At 49.6% G+C, this 16,855-nt stretch overlaps 1 protein-coding gene across 1 annotated transcript in view; it reads right to left on the reverse strand.

Annotated features, from left to right (window-relative positions):
* Positions 1-306: 306 nt before the first annotated feature.
* Positions 307-16,855, reverse strand: part of GABBR1 (gamma-aminobutyric acid type B receptor subunit 1) — a 172,191-nt gene continuing 155,642 nt past the window's right edge. Inside the window, exons 20-24 of the mRNA XM_083600595.1 lie at positions 12,531-12,624; positions 10,257-10,384; positions 7,478-7,606; positions 5,388-5,531; positions 307-2,326 (exon numbers count right to left, since the gene is read on the reverse strand). Of these exons, the coding sequence (XP_083456721.1) occupies positions 2,081-2,326; positions 5,388-5,531; positions 7,478-7,606; positions 10,257-10,384; positions 12,531-12,624 (741 nt within the window). The 3' untranslated portion in view covers positions 307-2,080. The remainder of the gene's footprint in view (positions 2,327-5,387; positions 5,532-7,477; positions 7,607-10,256; positions 10,385-12,530; positions 12,625-16,855) is intronic.

The raw sequence follows: 16,855 nt of genomic DNA on the forward strand, positions 1-16,855 counted from the left end.
CTTCTCCCGGAGCTGGGCTCTGAAAGAAAACGAGTTCTGCAAGTTTGCAGCAGCAGCGACAGCCGGTTGTGGCCGGTGCAGATTGGCTGGCCCCTCCGATGTCACCGAGAAACCTCCTCCGCCCAGTCACCAGAGCAGCTTTGTGCTGTCCATTCAAGAAATTAAAGCACACTAATTTAGTGAATGGATAATTAATCTATCTCTTACGAGCGCCACCACCGCTACCTAAAGCTGGTGCAAGAAGAGAAAGCTGGAGCACAGGTTGGGGAAACTGTTTCATTCACAGATGACACGAGAGCCCAAATCTCATATTGTATTATTTTACTGAAGAACATCTGCACGCTGGATGGGGACACCTGGCAGGCACCTGGACTTCCCTTCTCTCCCCCACTCCCCTTGGCAGCACCCACTGCTCCCACCCACATCTGTTGGGACAATAAAGTGCTCAGATTGGAAAAGTGTGGGGAGAAACAGGTGCTGACGCATGCATGCTTGCTTGCACACACACACATACACACAAGCTACTGGTCGAAAGGGAGCTGCTGACCCACATTTCCCTAATATTCACCAGCATCCTGCTCAGCTCTTACCCTCACTGTGGCTTCAGATACTACATTCCTGGTGGGGTGAGAGATGAAGGCATTTGTGGCGAGTCTGGCAGAGAGTGCAATGCAGGCAGCAATCTCGTAGGCAGAGCTCAGAGTTGGCAAGCACACTGGAGATGCCTCTGCCCACCCCATGCGCCGAAGAGCGACGCTTCCCTATGAACTTTGTTACAAGAGAACTGGCAAGGTGTTCGTGTCTTCAGTGGCTGACAGCTGCCTCTGAAAAGGAAGCAACCTGGTTGGGTTTCAGGCTTCTTACACAGTCTCTGGATGTACCCCTGGGTGTCTGGATAGGAGCTTCTCCCTGTTTAACAAGTGCATTCTGCAACTGAGAATGCACAGGAATGCTGCAACTTCCACCGCCCTACAAGCTGACTGCACTTGATCCCCACCTCCTTAACTTATGCCTTCAGTCTTAACACGCGCAGATGGGACTAGGTTGCAGTTGCGCACAATCCTGCGCTCATATACGCAAGCATCAAGGGAGGTCAAAATGAGGTTCGATGGCCTTGTGCAATGTGGCTTAGAAGTGCAACCACAGGAGGAATGAATGTGTGTGTGTGTGTGTGTTTCTAGTTCCCAACACAAACAGCCACAATCAGACTGGGCAGGGGGCCTAGTCTGACCATTTCAATGCCAAATGACATACAAAACCAATCTGTCGCAACTAACTGCGTGGAACTGTTCGGGGTTTGCACAGTACAAAAACGCTTTGGCCGAGCTGTGCAACAGGCTGGCTTGGCCCACAAGTAAACGGATTATCCCTTTTAATACTGTTCATACAGGCGGACTGTCCCAGAGCTACAGTGCCTACCTTTTCTAGACAACCAGCTGCGCCCGGAAGTGATATGCTTGTGGGAAGCAAGGAGGGAAAAGCTTCCACTGGTAACTGCAAGCACAACTGTCAATTGCTATGCTGCAGTTGAACCGTACTTCAATTGGGGCTTCTGTAGGCTGCAGCAGCCAAATAGCCAAATAGCTGCACGGGAACAGACACTGCAGGATGCAATTGTTCAGAGTCTTGAGAGATTCACACACACACACACACACCCCAACCACAAAGAGCCACAGAACCCTTATTTCTGCCTGATGTGCACTCATCTTTCCGGAGAGGCACATTTGTCAAGTCACCAAGTGTGCATGTGCATTTGGGGAGGGGAGGGGCAAAACGGCGGTGTCCCCTGCAATCCGCTACTTCTAAAACAAGTCTCCATAGAGTTGGCACCTGGATTCCAGGTTCAAGGGGCACAGGCAGGTGGACGGACACAAAGGTATTTTACAAAAACCAGAGGTTATGATTTCTCTTCTTCCCTCCCCCCTTAGAAAACGAACGAAAGAACTCTGAGCAAACTCCCCAGCCGGCTGTACAAGTCCCTACCCACTGGTTTCGTGAGCCTCTGCCCCGACCTGCCTTGGCTGCGCCGGCGCCACCCGCCCTCCTCCCCTTCTCCGTGTCGCTTGCCCAGGAAAAAGTGTCACTTGTAGAGCAGGTGAACGCGGCTGCCATCGCAGTTGTTTCGCCCCAGCTTGTCGGCCTGCTCGGCCACCAGGCAGCGGACGAGAGGGAGGCTGGGCTGGTAGAGGTTCGGGGCGGTGGCTGCTGAAGCTGAGGCCGAGTTGTTGAAGTGGTTGTCGGCGGCACAGTTGGAGGAGCGCCGCCGGGAACGGAGCTGCTGCCGCTCTTTCAGCTGCTGCTGGAGCTCAGAGACTCGTTCTTCCTTCTGTTGGGTAAAAGAAAAAAGAAAAAAGGTGAAGGACCCCTGGACGGTTACCGTATTTTTCGCTCCATAAGACGCACCAGACCATAAGGCGCAAAACAAGAAAAAATTATTCTGAATCCCAGAAGCCAGAACAGCAAGAGGGATCTGGCTTCTGGGATACCATGTGGCTGTTCTGTCTTCTGGGATAACTGCGCCAAGCCTCTTCAGGGCAGCGGGATGAAGGCTCCCCCTGCCAGAGAGGGAGAACTGCGCAGCGCCCCTTCAGCGAAGCTGGGGAAGGAACAGGAGGAGTCCCTGAAGGCCAGGACAGGCGCATCCCCGAAGGGGTGCTGCACAGTTCTCCTTCTCTGCGCAGGGTCTTCTTCTGTTCCTCCTCCCGCTTCGCTGAACGGGTGTTGCGCAGCTCTCCCTCTCTGCGCAGCGCCATTCGCTCCGTAAGACGCATTCACATTTCCCCTTACCTTTTAGGAGGAAAAAAGTGCGACATGGAGCGAAAAATATGGTAAGTCCAGTCAAAGGCGACTATGGAGTTGCGGCGCTCATCTCGCTTTCAGGCTGAGGGAGCCGGCATTTGTCCACAGACAGCTTTCCGGGTCATGTGGCCAGCAGGACTAAACCGCTTTTGGCGCAACAGAACACTGTGACAGGAGCCAGAGCGCACAGAAATGCTGTTTACCTTCCTGCCACAGCAATACCTATTTATCTACTTGCACTGGCATGCTTTTGAACTGCTAGGTTGGCAGGAGCTGGGGCAGAGCAACGGGAGCTCACCCTGTCGTGGGGATTCGAACCGCCGACCTTCCGACTGGCAAGCCCAAGAGGCTCAGTGGTTTAGACCACAGTGCCACCCACATCCCTTATTGTTGGGGGGGGGGGCAAGGAGGGGAAACGGCTGGCTGCAAGTGACTTAGAAGCATGAAAGAGGTGTATATCTCAATACCCCCAGGGCTGCCTCTCTTTCTCCAGGACTCCGCGTTCATAATATGAGGCCGTTCTTTGTGTGCCTCCTCTGTGTGAGGTCCAGAGGGTGGCAAGACGAGAACGGGGCCTTTTCTGTGGTGGCTCCCCCATTGTGGAATGCTTTCCCCAGGGAGGTCCGTCTGGAGCCTTCATTACATATCTTTAGGCACCAGGCGAAAATGTTCCTCTTCAGCCAGGTCTTGGGCTGATTAATATTTTACAGCCTTTTAAATGTGTTTGTGGGGAGGGAGGGGGGCTGTTTTGTTGTTTTCGTTTTAATAACAAAAACAACTGCCATCAGCCCCAGCCAGCAGGGGCAATGGTCAGGGATGAGGGGATTTATTTTTTTAATATTGTAGCATCCGGAGGGCCGCAGGTTGTCCACCCCTGTACGTTTCCCCTTCGCAAACAGACCCAGGAAGTAATTAACAGTAGGCCCTAAGGTTGCCTGGCAACCAAATCAGGCCTCGTTCCCTTGACTAGCTGAGTCGTACCATATTTATTGGTATATTTGGTTTACTCAGATCGTACGCCAAGTACTTTGAATGCTTAAGGAAGAGTTATAGGAACAGTAAACATCGTAACACCGCCTTGTGTGCCCTGAGGGTGAGATCATGCCAAGTCATACTCAAGAGTAGACCCACTGGTTATAACAGGTCTACTCTGAGTAGCTGTCATCACTCCTTATAGTACATTTGATGGCTTCATGGTGTGTGGCTTTATGTTTTATTGTATTTAATCTGATTTTAACTGTCGATGTACTATATCCTGGGACTTTTCACGGCAGAGCGGGTTTATCAACAAAAGCCAAAGAAAAAAATTCATTGGTTTGAGGTTTTCTTTCTGTTTTGTTTCAAAACATCTTCCCACCCCAACCCCCCATCTTATATGTGTATTTAGAAATGTAGGGGGAAATCGAAATGCTGTGTGCAATTCTGGCCCCCTCTCCTTAAAAAAAGAAACTGTGGAGTTGTAAAAGATTTCAAGTGCAACCAAGAGGGTGGAGCAACAGCCCTATGGGAAAATATTAAAACATTTCATAGAATCTTAAGAGTTAAAAGGGACCCTGAGAGTCATCCTAGTCCAGGAGCCAGCAAACTTTTTCAGCCGTGGGCCGGTCCACCGTCCCTCAGACCTTGTGGGGGTCCGGACTATATTTTGAAAATAAATCAATAAATGAATTCCTATGCCCCACAAATAACCCAGAGATGCATTTTAAAGAAAAGCACACATTCTACTCGTGTAAAAACACCAGGCAGGCCCCATGAACAACCCGGAGATGCATTTTAAATAAAAGGACACATTCTACTCATGTAAAAACATGCTGATTCCTGGACCGTCCGTGAGCCAGATTTAGAAGGCGATTGGGCCGGATCCGGCCCCCGGGCCTTAGGTTGCCTACCCATGTCCTAGTCCAACCCCTTGCAATGCAGGAATCTCAGCCAAAGCATCCATGACAGATGGCCCTCCAAGCTCTGGTTAAAAACCTCCAGGGAAGGAGAGTCCACCACCTCCAGAGGGAGACTGTTCCATTTGCAGCTTTTTAGCTTAGAGGAATGATGTGCAGCGGGTGACATGACCGAAATGTATAAAATTATACATGCCATGGAGAAAGTGGATTGGGAAAAGCTTCTCTCCCTCTCTCATGGCGTTAGAACTTGAGGATATTCAACATAGCTGAACGTTGGAAAATTCCAGACAGATAAAAGAAAGGGCTCGGTCATGCACCACACAGTTAAACTATGGAACTCACTGCCACAAGAGGCAGTGGCAGCTGCTGACTCGGACAGCTTTAAAAGAGGATTGGGCAAATGCATGGAGGAGAGGATTACTGATGGATTACCTACGTTCCACCTCCACTGTCAGAGCCACTGTTATCAGTTGCTGGAAACCCCAGGAGGAGAGAGGGCTGTTGTGCCCAGATCCTGCTGACAGGCTGGCTGGCCACTGTGAGAACAGGATGGCCGGACTCGATGGGCGAGATCCAGCAGGGTTCTTATGTTCCAGAAGAGACAAGCCACCAATGGCAGGAAGCACAGGGCAAGGGGGCGGGGAGACACACACACCCAACTTCACCGGAAAAAGTCACACCCTGCCTCACCTCTGCGATGATCTTCTCCAGTTCGCGGTTCTCCTTCTCCAGCATCCGCGATTTCTCCTCCTCGTTGTTGTTGGTGGACGAGCCCGTCTTCATGGTGTCCTGCTGCTCTGACTGCCACTCTCCCCGAGTGATGAGGCGCCGCATCTGAAAGAACAGGCCACACACAAGCACATGGGGCTCAGCCATACCACTGCACCTCAGCGTCAAGGAAGGAGAAGACTGAGCCTGGCAGCAGGAAGGGGAAACTCTGGTGTTGGGCCAAAAGTGCCAACCTCAGGTCTGAAAGCAGAGGAATTTTTTCAGGGGGAGATTGGAGAGATTCCTAAAAATGTGGAAGGGGGGGCACATGGGGGCCAAACGCTTCTCTATCTGGGCCTTGGGACTCTCCCCAAGCCTCATCCCTCACTGGGTTGTTGTTGTTGTTTTGGTTTTGTAAAACTCCCAAGCAACACTAGGCAAGTATGCTATATACCGTATTTTTCGCTCTATCAGACACACCAGACCACAAGACGCACCTAGTTTTTGGAGGAGGAAAACAAGAAAAAAAATATTCTGAATCTCAGAAGCCAGAACAGCAAGAGGGATCGATGCGCAGTGAAAGCAGCAATCCCTCTTGCTGTTCTGGCTTCTGGGATAGCTGTGCAGCCTGCATTCGCTCCATAAGACGCACACACATTTCCCCTTACTTTTTAGGAGTGAAAAAGTGAGTCTTATAGAACAAAAAATACGGTATTTTGGGAAATTGTTCCTTCGCCATCTCTTAAGATTCATAACCAAATGCTGCATGATGGAGTTCCTGAGATGAAGGGGCAGATTTTCCATCTACGCTTGGGCATCCTTTTGAGAAGCCTTTCCTGCTCCTTGCCCTCCCTTGGGTGCTTTTGCCTGGCTGGACTATGCCCTGTCATAATGCCTCTGGCCTGTCTGGATGGAGAGACGTGTGTAGAGGAAACCTCTGGCTTTTGCATGGCTGGAATGCAGCCCACTGTACAGAAAGGTAGCTTCATGCCAGTTTCTCCACCCGCTTGTTGCCATTGAACCTCACCCACCACGGCCACCCAGAAAGTTGCCCGTGAGAGAATGCAGCCAGCTCTCCTGAGTAAGATGCCAGCGTGGAAACTGGTTAAACTACTTCTGTTTCTGTGTCCCTGGATCTGTGGGAGGACTTGGTGAGATGCTAACAGGCATTAAGGTTGGGAATGGTGAAATTAAGGACTAAGGAAGTACAGGGAAATGTGAACAGCAAAATAGTCTGTTGCCGCTGCAAATCCCTTTATCCACGCCCCGGTGTAACCAGCAGTGGCACCAGGGGGGAAAAACTGGCATGAGGGGCACAGAAAGGACAAAGTGTATTTCTAGGTGGGCAAGCTAAGTCTCGGGGGCGGGGCGGAAAGTAACAGTATACATTGGACGCTCGGGTTGTGAATGTGATCCCTGCAGGAGGCACATTCGCAACCCTCAGCGTTCACAACCCTCAGCGTCGCGTCTGCGCATGCGTGGGTTGCGACTCAGCTATTCTGCACATGCGCAAAGCGCCAAAACCTGGAAGTAACCTGTTCCAGTACTTCCAGGTTCGGCGTGGCGCGCAACCCGAAAACGCACAACCCGAAGCGTCTGTAACCCAAGGTAAGACTGTAGAGGCAGCAACCATTAATAGGCCAACACATGGGTCCTTTTGGACCCCAAAGAAGGAAGAATGGCCCCCCCATGCAAAATTGTCACTGCCTGTATGTTAGTGGGAGGGAGCTCCTTTTGGGGGAGCGCTTACCATCCCCCAGTCCCAGTCCCCGTCCCCGTCCCCCAGTGTCATCCATGAGTATAACCTCATCCTCCATCTGTTTACTTGGAAGCAAATCACACTAATTTCAGTGGGGCTTACTAAGAAATAGACGTCTGTAGGTTCACAGACTTTATCTCACCACGTTATCCGTGCTTTACGTCAGGGACTGTAAATTATGGGGACTAGAAACTTGGCCCCTTTTTTCGGTAAGTGAAACCTGAGATTCTTGGGCATGCGGTAAGTTCTGCTGCATAGCACGCTAGGAGCTAGTTGCTACCAATGCGCAGCTTGATCCTGGCTTGGTTGTTACCTTGGGCACAAAGAGCACAACCAGGGTGATGTAAGAGGAGAAGACAATGGCGAGGGAGGCAAAAGCGAAGGCTGCATCCTGTTGACTGCTCAGGATCATGGTGACCGGGGCAGTGATGAGACACAACACCTGCAGGAGGGAAGGATCAGAGACAGGGTCAGGGGGGCTGTGCAAGTCCAGAAAACACACACTGCAGCAGTCATTAGAAACGAGGGCATGCAGGAATATTTTATTCTGTATCGCAAAATTGACAACTGTGCTTTATAGTCCAATCTTGTCTGTATAGCTCAGGGCGGATAGGTAAAGGTAAAGGGACCCCTGACCATTAGGTCCAGTCGTGGCCGACTTGGGTTGCGGCGCTCATCTCGCTTTATTGGCCGAGGGAGCCGGCGTACAGCTTCCGGGTCATGTGGCCAGCATGACTAAGCCACTTCTGGCGAATCAGAGCAGCGCACGGAAACGCCATTTACCTTCCCGCCGGAGCGGTACCTATTTATTTACTTGCACTTTGACGTGCTTTCAAACTGCTAGGTGGGCAGGAGCAGGGACCGAGCAACGGGAGCACACCCCGTTGCGGGGATTTGAACCGCTGACCTTCTGATCGGCAAGTCCTAGGCTCTGTGGTTTAACCCACAGTGCCACCTGCGTCCCTCAGGGCGGATAATGGCACTGAATTCCCACAATGTGACAAGAAGACTGCACAAAGGCAGGTGGCTGGCACTGCGGCGCTTTACACCAAAGACAGCAACTTGTTTGAGGCCACGTGAGGGTCATGGCTAGAGTGAACCCAGATGTTCCAAGGGCCCCCCAGTCACAGAATCAACATCTTTCCTTGCAAATACAGATAGGTAGCCGTGTTGGTCTGCCATAGTCAAAACAAAAATTTTTTTTTCCTTCCAGATTCTTATCTCATTATACATGACAAAGCCATTTTTCACCTTCTCACCCCTTGCTTTTTCCTGTAAGACCTATTGCAGTCGTTAAGAGTCAACAGGCTCATCACAGCTATCTGCCAATCACCCATTCCCACCACCCTTCTGAGTAATACCCCTCCCCACCTTCTCACTATATAGAAGGATCTGGCAACTTCTGTTTCAGTGTATCTGAAGAAGTGTGCATGCACACAAAAGCTCATACCAAGAACTAACTTAGTTGGTCTTTAAGGTGCTACTGGAAGGAAAAATTTTTTTTTGTTTTTCCTTGCAAAGTGGAGGCCGGGCCTGGGGAAGCACAAAAATCACCTCTAACGCCCAAAGGAAAGACAGCTTGGCACCAGGGTACATAGGGATGCAGTATGCTGCCTTATACAGAGTCAGACTATTGGTCCATCAAGAAAGGTCGTAGCTACATCAGTGGTTTTCAAACATTCCCCCCTCTCATCCCACGGGCCACTTGGAAATTGCTGGGGACCTTGGAAGATCACTTAATGATTTTGCTGCCTATTGTAACAATTCTAATGCGCTGTGCTGGATGCTGTTTGACTTTTCATTGTATTTTCGTTGCCCCTTTTATGTTTTATATAATCCGCTTTGCTTCACTACAATCCGAATTCCACGGAAATCAAATTGTAACACGGCAAAATGCACTATATAAGAAATAGGAGGAGCGAAACAAATACAATTAAAGATCATGGCAAATGTTTAATGTGATGCATATGCCAATGCATATCCCAAGGCGGAATTAAGATTGCCGAAAGAAATATCAACAACCTCAGATACGCTGATGACACAACCTTGATGGCAGAAAGTAAGGAGGAATTAAAGAAACTTTTAATGAAGGTGAAAGAGGAGAGTGCAAATTATGGTCTGAAGCTCAACATCAAAAAACCCGAAGATCATGGCCACTGGTCCCATCACCTCCTGGCAAATAGAAGGGGACGAAATGGAGGCAGTGAGAGATTTTACTTTCTTTGGCTCCATGATCACTGCAGATGGTGACAGCAGTCACAAAATTAAAAGACGCCTGCTTCTTGGGAGAAAAGCAATGACAAACCTAGACAGCATCTTAAAAAGCAGAGACATCACCTTGCCAACAAAGGTCTGTATAGTTAAAGCCATGGTTTTCCCAGTGGTGATGAATGGAAGTGAGAGCTGGACCATAAAGAAGGCTGATTGCCGAAGAATTGATGCTTTTGAATTATGGTGCTGGAGGAGACTCTTGAGAGTCCCATGGACTGCAAGAAGATCAAACCTATCCATTCTGAAGGAAATCAGCCCTGAGTGTTCACTGGAAGGATAGATCCTGAAGATGAGGCTCTGATACTTTGGCCACCTCATGAGAAGAGAAGACTCCCTGGAAAAGACCCTGATGTTGGGAAAGGAGAAGGGGGACTCAAAGCTACCAGCATGAGTTTGACCAAACTGTGGGGGGCAGTGGAAGACAGGAGTGCCTGGCGTGCTCTGGTCCATGGGGTCATGAAGAGTTGGACACTAAACGACTAAACAACAACAACATATGCCAACGCCTGACTTGAACCACAAATCCAGACAAGCCATGTGGACCAGTTTAGGACCCCTGGTCTATAATGACTGGTCACAGCTCTCCAGGGCAGACTGTAAACCAGCATGGCTCAAAATCAAGCATTTGCATGCAGGAACACACGGCAAAACTTTGCTCTTTCTCCCCAGAGGTTGTGGGGTCAGGAAGACTTGTTGCTCTCTCTCTCTCTCTTGACTGCAGTCCAGGTTTGATTTCCCTCTCTCAGAAAGCCCACTCAACAAGAGCATGAGTTTTTCAAGCTAGCCCAGTGGTCTGGACATGTTAGAGACAAGCGACTCACAGCCACATTGTAGATCGCCATGCCCACAGCGCGGTGGTCGTTGATCTTCTCCGTGGAGACTCCCTTTGTCTCATAGGCAAGGAATATGCCCAGAAGCAGCAGCAGCCCTTTGAAGCCATAGAAGATACCTGCAGACAGGGAGAGAGAAAAGAAGGGGTCAGCAGGGGCCTTCAAAGTGCTAATGGAGGAGAAGGGTGAAGGGAGAAGGGTGAAGAAGCCAGGGGAAAGGCCACTGCCGTGGGTGGTGGAGACTCTGCACATGGTTCATTGCTGACTGATAGTCATACCCTTCATTTCTATGTGTTTCCATTATTTATACCCCTCTTTTCCTCCAAGAAGCTGAAGGTGGTTTGTAGGTTGTTCTGCTCCTCCTCCGTTGATTATCCTCACAACGACCTTGCAAGGTCGTTAGGCTGAGAATGAGCGACTGGCCCAAGGTCACCCAGTGAGTTTCTCATATATATATATATATAAATTTATAAATTTTTTATTGGAATTTTATTTACAACATAACATAACGCCCCAATACACAATCCACCCTCATTAAACGTGAACATAACATACAGTGAGCATAACATACAACAAAACAAACAACGAAATAAAAGACTTCCTTTAACCTGTATCCTTATTTACTTCTTACAAACAGTTTCCTTTATGAATAATTATTAAGATTTTTCTAATTATAACTTAAATATCCACAAAGTCTCCTGCAGACATTAATCGAAACAAGTCCAGGTATGTATTTTAGGGCACTGCTTGTGAAGCATTCTCTGCATTTCCCCCACGCTTTTTGAAACTCTTGTCTAGTGTGATCTCTAATTGCCTCTCTAGCCAGTTCAATATACTCTAACAGTTGGTCACCCAGTGAGTTTCATGTCCGAGTGGGGATTTGAACCATGCAAGAGGAACGTCTGAGAGCACAAGCCATGAAACAGGAATTGTGTTGCAGGACTGGGAGAAAGAAGGAAGGATGGATCGCAGTATGTGTGGGACGGTGAACTGAGTTGTTTTGGGTCCTCTCCAGACATCCTTTTTAATTGTACATAATCTGTTCTTGTGTATCTTCAAAATAGACATGGTCCCTTTGCTGGAACAATAGGCTATAGAATAGTTTTGTACGTGAAGCTTGGCCACCACCAGCTTCCTGTTTTCTGAAGGCAGAAGTGCCGCTTTCTCCCTAGCATATATAGTGTTTAATAGCAAGCAGTTGGGTTCAAATCTGGTATTATAGCACCAATTCTGAAAGCCTTGTTTTCAGAAAGGAGGAATGGGTGGTCCATGGACATTACTATAACTAACTTTAAAAGAACCTTGTTCAAACTTACCACCAATTTGCCTAGTCTGGAGACAGTTCACTGATAGCTCATTCAGTTGAGCATGAGACTCTTAATCTCAGGGTTGGGGGTTTGAGCCCTAAGTCGGGCAAAAGATTGCAGGCGGTTGGACTCGATGACCCTCGTGGTCCCTTCCAGCCCTAGGATAATTATTTGGGTTCATGGTGCTGATGGGGTGGTTATACCCAATGTGCTTTTCAACACTCCGCCTGCCAAAGGTTTATGGGAAGTCATACTGCTCCATTTCCAACCAGTGCATGTCCTGCAGTTGGTGTGTCCCATCTATGGTGCGCTGTAATGTAAAAGTGTCCTTCCGGATGGGAAGAATGCAGTAGCACTGTGGAAGCAGCAGAGATCCATTAAAGGTAAAGGGACTCCTGACCATTAGGTCCAGTCGTGGCCGACTCGGGGGTTGCGGGGCTCATCTCGCTTTATTGGCCAAGGGAGCCGGCATACAGCTTCCGGGTCATGTGGCCAGCATGACTAAGCTGCTTCTAGCGAACCAGAGCAGTGCACGGAAACGCCGTTTACCTTCTCGCCAGAGTGGTACCTATTTATCTACTTGCACTTTGACGTGCTTTCAAACTGCTAGGTTGGCAGGAGCAGGGACCGAGCAACGGGAGCTCACCCCGTCGTGGGGATTCGAACTGCCGACCTTCTGATCGGCAAGTCCTAGGCTCTGTGGTTTAACCCACAGCGCCACCCACGTCCCCAGAGATCCATTCCAATGTACTATTATTGCACCGATGACATGTTGCAGAACACACACACACAGAGACACACACAGACACACATCCCAGTCTGGTAAGGGCTCTAGTAGTCCTAGGATGGGGAAACAGGTATTCCAGAGGACAGGAAGGAGGGCACAGGCATAGGGAAGAGGGGATGGGCAGAAGCTGGACAAAACCAGCCCCCCAGCAGCATGGCTGAAGAGGCTCACCCAGCCAAGTGTTCATCCTCTCCGAACTGCAGTGCTCCAGCTTAGGGAGGATCAGCACGTCGATGTCACTCTTGGGCTCCTCTTTGGTGAATTCCTGCAGGGGACACAGGAAGGAAGGGTTTAATCACTGAGGAAGATGCGAAACACGAGTTAACAACGATGAGTCACAGTGCCAGCCATTTATTCAGTTGTTGCCTTGTGTGGGCCAAAGAGCGTGTGACGCCGGGCAGAGTCAGGCCTGCCCCAATCACATGCCCAGGAGCAGGCGGAGATGCGGTTCAAACTGGAGAACAGGGCATGCGGCAAATGTGTTTGAACTAGGCCCTCCTCATGCCTGCTGCCTGTCGCTGGGTTTATCTTTCAAACCACGGCCAGGGTTCCACCCTTCCATGTGCCTTTTCTGAGGCAGAAACGGTGGCAAGCTTTCAACATCTCTTGGAAGACCCATCTATTTAAGCGGACTTTCTTTGGCTTGTAGGATTTTATCCCAACGCTCTGTTTTATTACCTGTTGAAATTTGCCCAGATGTTTTACCAGCGGGTTCTCTGCTTTTATATGTTTGCTTACGGTGATGTGTATACATCTTTCTTTTCTCTCTTAATGATCTGGGGTGGATCTACCATGTAACTAATGGAGCTTAAGCTTCAGGCCCCCTAATCCTGGAGGGGGCTCATAGAAGTGACTTCAACCCACATCGCTTTAAAAAAATTGTGTGTTGCACGCTGTGGGTTAAACCACAGAGCCTAGGACTTGCCGATCAGAAGGTCAGCGGTTCGAATCCCCGCAACAGGGTGAGCTCCCGTTGCTTGGTCCCTGCTCCTGCCAACCTAGCAGTTCAAAACCACATGAAAGTGCAATTAGATAAATAGATACCGCTCCGGCGGGAAGGTAAATGGCGTTTCCGTGTGCTGCTCTGGTTCACCAGAAGCGGCTTAGTCATTCTGGCCACATGACCCGGAAGATGTACACCGGCTCCCTCAGCCAATAAAGCGAAATGAGCGCCGCAACCCCAGAGTCGGTCACAACTGGACCTAATGGTCAGGGGTCCCTTTACCTTCCTTTTACCTATATTTCAACATCCCCAAAGTTTGAGACTCTGTAGCACAGATGTTGTAAAGGTTTTTGTAAACGACCCCACGGAAGAAGATAACAGTGGTTACCTAGACCTCAGTGGTGGTTTCAAAGGTCCCCCCATAACAGTTCGAGCTTCAAGGCCTCCAAAATGTAGGTCCACCCCTAGAACTCATTGCGTTTTATATGTTATATGTTTAAAATCCCTTATGGATTTTGTATATTAAGCAGCAGGTAAATGGGGATGATGAATGAATGAAAAATTACTCTGAGAGCAAACCATGTGGATAAACGTGGCACCGGGGTTGACTGTCATTCACTCGCATCCCTTTAGTACTGTAAACTGCAGACCCTGATTTACAAATGATGGGGGGCAGACTGGCTGCTTTGAGTCTGCAGAAGAGCTGCTGCTCAAGGGCTGAGCACCTGCTTTGCATGCAGAAGGCCCCAGGATCAACCCACCGGCATCTTCAGGTGCGATTGGGAATGTCCCCTGGCTGAAATCCAGCCCACCAGTAGTGACTGATCCCCATTGGGACCGGTAGGGCAAAAGGCAGGGAGGCCAACAGTAGGTGGCGCCAGAGCCAATGCTATGCCAAAGCCGTCCCTGACTGGATGCAAGATGGCAGGCTGGTGGGACCCGACTGAAAGCAGACTGAGGTTGAGGAGGGACAGGGAGCCAGTTCCCCCAAAGCACCAGCCTCTACTGTAGCCATCTGAGCTAGATGGACCAATAGTCTGACTCCCTAAAAGCCAGGTTCCTGTCTCTTGCCTCTTGGTAGTTGCAACACAGGTGATATTATTAATGTTCAGGCATCTCTATCTGACCGAGAACCAGATGCCAACGTGATGCAAGAGAGACTCCTTGAACAAAAGAAACTCGCCAGTAATTAATCACTTATCTGTCAAAGGGCAGAGGTTTGCAAACTTCCTGGTTCCAGAAGGGTTGGAATGCAAGGAGGCTTTCCTTAAACACTGAGATGTCACATTCCAAGCCCCCACGGCTGCTTCCTCATCTTGGCCATTGGTTGCCCTCAAATCTCAACTTCTGAATCCTGTGGGCCTTGCTTGACTCACGGTCCTCAGCAGTAGGCTGAGGAAAGTTGTGTAGCTGTTGCTCGAGGGTTTTAGGGGGCATGTCTTATAGAACAAATGAGAAGAACAGTTGTGGAGCCCCCCACACACCTCAGGAAGGGCTATGGCTCAATGGCAGAGCACCAACTTCTTATGAAGAAGGTTCCCAGGTTCTCCAGCTTCTCCAAGCTGGGAAGCCCTGCAGAACTGCTGCCTGTCTATGTAGATAATGCTGGGGTAGGTGAACTAATGGCGAGTCAGCTCATAGGTCCATCTAGTTCAATGCTGTCTGCACAGACTGGCAGTAGCTCTCCAGGATTTCAGACATTCCCAGTCCAACGACTATCTAGGAGGCTGAGAAACGTTGTGTAGCTGTTGCTTGAGTTTGAGGAGGAGATGACGGGTCTTCTAGCAGCAGACACACAATTTTATCCAGCTCCAGGGACCACAATTCAAGCCGGGCATGGACAACCTTTGGTATCTCAGGTGCCAAAGAACTGGGCAAAGTTAGGTGTGCCTTCAGAATTTGCCTGAAGATGTGTAGTGAAGAAACACTAGTGAATGGCACGGCTTAGGGAATGTCCTCTCCTGGGAGGTGCAGCTATAGAGAGGGCTCCCTTTGCTGGTCTTACCACAGATACCTGTAAGCACATATCTTTATACCTGCAAACACAAAACCCTGTAAAACTTCTAACCCTTCTGGAATCAGGAAGTTCGCAAGCCTCGGCCTTTGACAGATTAATTATTGGTGACTTGCTTTTGTTCCAGGTTGTCCCTCTTGCATCACGTTGGCCATAACCGCTGCTAATAACTGCTTGTAACGCTTGGTCAGATAGAGATGCCTGAACTTTAATAGCACTGCCAGTGTTGCAACTACCATAGTGAATCAGTCCATTGGGCCATCTAGCTCTCGACTGGGTGGGCTGCAGTGCAGGCTGGTCCATGGGGGGAACTGGTACACTGTCCCACCAACCTCTGTCTGCTCTCAACTGGCCCCACCAGCCTGCTGTCTCATTACCAGTGAGGGTGGGCTCTGCCCCTCGGCTCTGGCGCCACCTACTGTCAGTCTCCCTGCTTTCTACCCTATCAGTCCAAAAGGGCAACAGACACCGCTGGTGGCTGGAAGTGGCTCTCCAGGATTTCAAACAAGGGGCACCCTCACCCCTATCTGGAGATACCGGGGATTGAACCTGGGACCTTCTGCATGCAAAGCAGATGCTCTACCTGCTGAGCCATGGCCCTTCCCCAGATCTGTGATTGGACTGCCTGACTCCCTCCCCCCTAACTGGGTGGGATGCTTCTGCAGTGGTTGTGGAGAATGGACCATTCTGCTGTGCTGCTCCCCTGAGCTAAATCATCTTGTAAAACAGTTGTTAGGCCCACAATTTTTTTTGCGGGGGGTGGTGGTGGTATTATACCTGCCCACTCTCCACTGCTGCTCCGAAAGCTGCTTCCGGGGGTGGGGGGTATTTTAGATCGGGGAAACACCCCTTCTCCCAGCATTGGTGCTCCAATTGCAATTGCAGTGTGCCTCCCCAGCTGTATTAAAGTGTGTAGCGGGGACCATAGGGAGAACGTATCATCGACCTCCTGCGTCCATTTCAGTTCTAAGATGCCAGCCTGGGTTTTGATAAATGTGATACAGTCATACCTCGGAAGTCGAACGCCTTGTGAGCCAAACGTCTTGGCTCCTGAACGCTGCAAACCCGGAAGTGAGTGTTCTGGTTTGTGAACGTTCTTTGGAACCCAAACGTCCGTCGCGGCTTCCAATTGGCTGCAGGAGCTTCCTGCAGCCAATCGGAAGCCATGCCTTGGTTTTGGAAGATGAACGGACTTCCGGAACGGATTCTGTTCGGCTTCCGAGGTAGAACTGCAATAAATTTGTATACCCTGCATCTGTAGACCTCAGGGCGGTTCACAACGTAAACTACAATACAAAAACACAAATATAAGGAAGGTCCCCTAACTGCCACCGTAAGGTAAGGCTGGAAGAGGTTCCCCTTTAAGGCTTTCAGAAGGTAGTAATCAACTGAAAGTATCCCAGGTTTGCAGAATGTCTGCCTGTAGAGAAAGGTGGTGATGGCAGGTGGAGGACCCAAGAGTCACTTTATAATAATAATGATGATGATTATAATGAGGATGATGTTAAGTTGTTAAGGCAGCAGAGAGAATTGTTGGCT

Source organism: Podarcis filfolensis (assembly GCF_964270895.1).
Source record: "Podarcis filfolensis genome assembly, chromosome: 2".
Classification (NCBI taxonomy): Eukaryota; Metazoa; Chordata; class Lepidosauria; order Squamata; family Lacertidae; genus Podarcis; species Podarcis filfolensis.